General features: G+C 64.9%; 3 protein-coding genes across 3 annotated transcripts; all 3 read left to right on the top strand.

Annotated features, from left to right (window-relative positions):
• Positions 1-453: 453 nt before the first annotated feature.
• On the top strand, positions 454-952 carry EMIHUDRAFT_252965 (hypothetical protein; the record flags this gene model as incomplete). The annotated part of the gene is made up of 3 exons (XM_005786369.1): positions 454-525; positions 581-787; positions 872-952. 3 exons carry the CDS (start codon positions 454-456, stop codon positions 950-952), a joined length of 360 nt encoding a protein of 119 aa, XP_005786426.1.
• Positions 953-2,384: 1,432 nt separating this feature from the next.
• Positions 2,385-3,366, top strand: EMIHUDRAFT_373400 (hypothetical protein). The gene has a single exon (XM_005786368.1). It carries the CDS (start codon positions 2,970-2,972, stop codon positions 3,213-3,215), a length of 246 nt encoding a protein of 81 aa, XP_005786425.1. The 5' UTR covers positions 2,385-2,969; the 3' UTR covers positions 3,216-3,366.
• Positions 3,367-3,430: 64 nt separating this feature from the next.
• On the top strand, positions 3,431-4,888 carry EMIHUDRAFT_447079 (hypothetical protein; the record flags this gene model as incomplete). The annotated part of the gene is made up of 5 exons (XM_005786367.1): positions 3,431-4,147; positions 4,375-4,475; positions 4,615-4,645; positions 4,709-4,786; positions 4,860-4,888. Coding segments are annotated over exons 1-5 (942 nt in total), but the record flags the coding sequence as incomplete, so codon positions are not given.
• Between the last annotated feature and the right edge of the window lie 30 nt (positions 4,889-4,918).

The raw sequence follows: 4,918 nt of genomic DNA, 5'->3' as shown, positions 1-4,918 counted from the left end.
CGGAAACTAATGGTTCGTGGCCAGGCCGGGCGGCAGCATGGTGGCGAAGTGGTGAGGGAACCGAGAGATGGCCGAGAGAGGGATGGCCCCGAGACGCGAGAGGGCAGAGGCGAGCGAGTGCGCGCGCGGCGCGGCCCGCGGCGCCGCGAGAGATGCGAGAGAGATAAACCGCCGCGAGAAAGAAAGAAATACAATATGAGAAACGGACATCCCAAGCTAGACGTGGTCGAGGACGGACGGACCCACGTCCCCACCTTTGCAAGAGGTTTGCACTTGGAGCACTTGGAGTGTGCAGTTGGCAACCTCACACCCAGGGCCGGGGAGCTAAGAAGCGCACCCAGCGGGCCGGATGCTCGGGGACGGGCTACGGGCAATAGAGCCCTGACAGCGAGCAAATTCTTTCCCGAATTCTTTCCCGGCAAAAGGGAATCGTACCAGACGATCTTCTTGTCGATGACGAAGACGGCGAGGGAAGAGGAGTGTGAGGGGTACGGGGGCGCGAGGGCATGTGGAGGGCCGGGAGAGGTAGAGCGTAGAGCAAGGGCGAGAGGGGGCAGGGGACGGGTCGCTGGCATACTAGGGGGGGAAGGGCGGTGGGCGGCGACCGCCGCATACCGTCCTATGCTATGGCGGCGAGTATCGCTACGCCAGGGAGGACAAGGACGCCGACGTGCAGCTGCTGCTGTTCGAGTCGTTCGGTGGGTTCGGGAAGGGGGTCGGCGAGATCCTCTGGAAGGCGGCGAACGTGCTGCAGAACAAGCTGACGCGGGCCCAGTACCTCGATGAGGTGACTTGGACCACCTAGAATTGGCTAGGGCTTGCAGCAGCAGCGCATCTCAGTCGCGTTCTTCACACGGCCATCGCAGAGCAGATTGTGAATGAGCTTGCCTGCGGCGAGGGTGGTCGAGTGCACGGAGCTAAGTGCCTCGCCGTCCTCGCAGGAGTCGCTTAGGCGGCTCCCGTGGTGTACCTGTGTTAGTGCCAGTGCGCGCCAGTCCCGTGCCCAGTGCTGTGCTAGGGAGCTTCTTGAGACACTGACTGCAAGTTGGTTTTCAAAAAATCTCTCTCTGACTGCCGAGACCCAAACCGAGGTGTGTGCACTTTGAAGGGCCAGGCCGGACGGCAGCATGGTGAAGGGTAATCAATTAGTTAATGAACTGATTAATTAGTTGATTAACAAACGGAAACTAATGGTTCGTTCGTGGCCAGGCCGGGCGGCCGGCAGCATGTGGCGAAGTGGTGAGGGAGCCGAGAGATGGCCGAGAGATGGCCGAGAGATATGGCCGAGAGATAAAGAAAGAAAGAAAACGGACATCCCAAGCTAGGGCTGGGTCGAGGACGGACGGACGGACACGTCCCCACCTTTGCAGGCAGGTTTGCATTTGGAACACTTGGAGTGCAGTTAGTAACCTCACACCCAGGGCCGGGGAGCTAAGAAGCGCACCCAGCGGGCCGGATGCTCCGGGGCGGGCTACGGGCAAGAGAGCCCTGACCCCTAGGGGGGGGTGCGCGTTCGCAGGGAAGGGAAAGAAAGAAAGAAAACAGACAACGCAAGGGAGGGATGGGAGGACGGCACGCCGCCACCACACAGGGATTTTAAGGAGAGGGGTGTGATGCGCTAGCCGTCGCCCACCCTTGCGTTGGGCGTCCGCCTCTTCCTATCTCTCTTCGCAGTCTCTCGCCGATTCGCAGGGAAGGAAAGAAAGAAAGAAAGAAAACAGACAAACCCAAACGAGGGATGGGGGAGGAGGACAGGGTCCACACCTGCACGAGCAGGATTTTGGAAGGACGATCAGGGGCACAGGTGGGGCTCTCCTGCTCTTGACAAGGGACACGACAGGCTCGCAGCGCGGTGCACGGTGGACTCCCAACTCCACTGGCGGCCTCATCTCAGTCTAGCGACCTGCCTCCAGCTTCTCACCGGCAGTCTCTCGCAACCACAGGCACACTGACACAGGGGTGGCAGGGGCGGCGGCAGGGAGTCTCCCACATGTACTATGCGGGCCTCGCTAGAGGTGCGTCCTGTGTGTGTCTGTGTGTGTCCTCGCCCTTGAGGGATCGAGGGGGAAGGGGAAGGGGCGTGTGTCTGTGTGTGTGTGTGTGTGTGTGTGTGTGTGCGCGCGCGCGCGCGGGCGCTGTGCGAGCCGCCCCGAACGACCACATGGTGAGCGCGCCCGAGCACCGAAGCCCCGCGAGCGCCGGCGAGCACCGCCGCCCGCGCCTTGGCGTGGAGCGGTAGTAATAAAATAAATAAATAAAACGGGCACGCCAAACGAGGGGTGGGAGAAGGACAGGGTCCCCACCTGCACGAGCAGGATCTTGTAAGGACGATCAGGGACACAGGGGAACGGGAGCGGGGAGCGCATCGCGACACGGAGGGGGGCTGGGCAGGGTTCACCCACACGACAGGGTCCCAGGGATTCCTCTCTCGTATAGGACAGGTTGCACCCGGCGGCACGGGGGCAGGCGCGGGCCTCCTACTGGTTGCGCTCTCCTAGTTCTCACCTGCTCCTGACAAGGGACAGCGACAGGCTCGCAGCACGGTGGACTCCCTATTCCACTGGCGATCTCTCTCGACTAGCGACCTTCTTCCGGCTTCTCACCAGCAGTCTCTCACTACCACGGGCACACTGACAGAGGCGGCCAAAAGGCTCACGTGGGTGGCAGGGCGGTGATAGGAGTCTCCCACTCTGTGGGCTTCGCTAGAGGTGCGGCCCCTGCGCGTGTCCTCGCCCTTGAAGGGGAAGGGGAAGGGGCTGTGTGTGTGTGTGTGTGTGTGTGTGTGTGTGTGTGTGTGTGTGTGTGTGTGTGTGTGTGTGTGTGTGTGTGTGTGTGTGTGTGTGTGTGCCTGCGGGCGCTGTGCGAGCCGCCCTGAACGACCACAATGTTGAGCGCGCTCGAGCACCGAAGCACCGCGAGCGCCGGCGAGCACCACCGCCCCGCGCCTTGGCGTGGGTCGGTAGTACACGATGCGGCGCCCAGCAGCTCTATCATGCGTCGCACCCGCAGTGGCCGAGCCGACCGCCGCTCGAACTGGCGCCGAGTGGCTCCCAGATCGAGCGCGGCAGGCTCAGTCGCACCGTCGCGGGGCGAACGCGAACCGAGCCGTCGCCGTTCGCCGCAGCCGCCAGCCGCCAGCCGTCAGCCGTACAGCCGTACAGCCGTCAGCCGTCAGCTCGCAGTCGCCGTCGCTGCCGCCGCCGCAGCAGCAGTGAGCGAGCTCCTGCGTCGTGTTGCCGACGCAGTGTGGACGCGCGCCGCCCAGCGGCGAGCGAGCGTGCTCGGAGTTGGGTCGGCGCGCGCGCGGGCGGACGGCGCCTGTAAACAGACAGCCTGCCCGCCCACTCGTTCAAAATGTCTTCAGGCCAGTAGATTATGCGGCGCCCCCCGCGCGAATTCTTTCCGTGAGCATCTCGCTTGCAAGCAATTCCTGTGGGCAACAATGTCCAAGGGCTCCAAAAAGAAGCCCGGGCCCGCTCCTAAGTCTGAGCAGCGCGCCAAAGCAGAGCCTGTGCCGGGCGACGAGGCCACCTCCAAGGCGGAGCAGCAGTCTGCAGCCGAGCTCGAGGCGTGCTTCATGAAGGCGCTCGAGAAGCGGATGGGCGGGCTGGAGATGACCGAGGACAACGTGCGCAAGGTGCTGCTCGCAATGTCGCCGGAGGAGCAGCGCGCGCTCGCCGAGGAGGGCGAGGCGCTCAAGCGCGAGCTCCTCCAGAACGAGGAGCACGCGGACGAGGCGAAGAAATTCCGCGCCGAGGTCAACAAGAATGCCGAGGCGCGCGGGCTGCCGACCGAGGCGGACGGCGAGCACCTGACCAAGGGCGTGCTCGCCTTCCTCAACGCCGAGGGCGACGAGGCGTCCGGCCCCGTCCCCACCCTCCGCCTCCTGATCATGCTCGCCTCCTCGCCGTACCTCGCCAAGCTGGCGCTCGCCGACGCGGCGGCAGGCGGGCAGACAGGCGAGGCTCCGCCGGGCAGGGCGCGCGAGGCGCGCGCCGAGCCGGCGGACATCGACGCGCTCGAGCAGGCCCTCGCCGGCCTGGAGGTCGACGGCTTCGCTCCCGATCAGCGGGCAGGCCGGCCACCGTTTGTGCGCAGGAACCTGACGCTGCTGTGCGGGCACCTGCACCGGGAGCGGCTGCCCGAGGCGAGCGCACCCGAGAGTACCCGAGATTGCACCTGCACCGGGAGCGGCTGCCCGAGGCGAGCGCGCAGCCGTAGCCCGAGCCGGCCCACGACCACCCCTCCTCCTCTCCTCTGCCCACGAACCACTCACCCCACACCCCACCCCTCCTCTCCTCTGCCCACGAACCTCTCCTCTCGTACACCCTCCTCCTCTCCTCTGCGCACGTGCCATGTCCCCGCCCCGCCCAGTCGCTCGTTCTCCGCGACTCGACCAAGCGGGCGCAGGGTGCGGCGGCGGGCCGCGCCTCCAAGCTCTCCGAGATGCTCTTCCGCTACGCGCTGCAGAACCGGCGCTCTTCTGCCACGCCACACGAGCCCTCTCGGGAACCCTCTCGGACCCCTCTCGGACCCCTCTCTCGGACCCCTCTCGGACCCCTCTCGGACCCCTCTCGGAGCCCTCTCGGAGCCCTCTCGGACCCCTCCCTGCAGGTGGGTCAAGCCGGCGCTCGCCGCGACAGAGGTGTAGGCGCTCCCTCACCCCCGCGCGCATTTCTTTTTCGAATGGTTTTCTTTTTTCCTACAGGTGCAGGCGCTCCTCACGAACGGGCTGTGGGACGGCTCGGAGGCCGCCAAGCGCCGCATGGCCGAGCGTATGGCGGAGGTGGGCCAATCCGACGTGCGTCGTCGTCGTTGCTGTTTTATGTTCTGTTGCATTATGCTCACGCCTTCTCCAGGCGGGGCTCAAGCTGCCGCGCCTCAAGACGTGCCATGTATTTCTTTTTTGACCTCCGTA

This window comes from Emiliania huxleyi (genome assembly GCF_000372725.1).
Source record: "Emiliania huxleyi CCMP1516 chromosome Unknown EMIHUscaffold_1512, whole genome shotgun sequence".
Classification (NCBI taxonomy): Eukaryota; Haptophyta; order Isochrysidales; family Noelaerhabdaceae; genus Emiliania; species Emiliania huxleyi.
Note: the sequence above shows the minus strand (reverse complement) of the source record. Positions and strands in the feature narration are given on the sequence as shown.

What these genes read in the sequence shown, in the direction of transcription:
- EMIHUDRAFT_373400 (XM_005786368.1), top strand. Translation starts at nt 2,970, where the DNA reads ATGCGGCGCCCAGCAGCTCTATCATGCGTCGCACCCGCAGTGGCCGAG.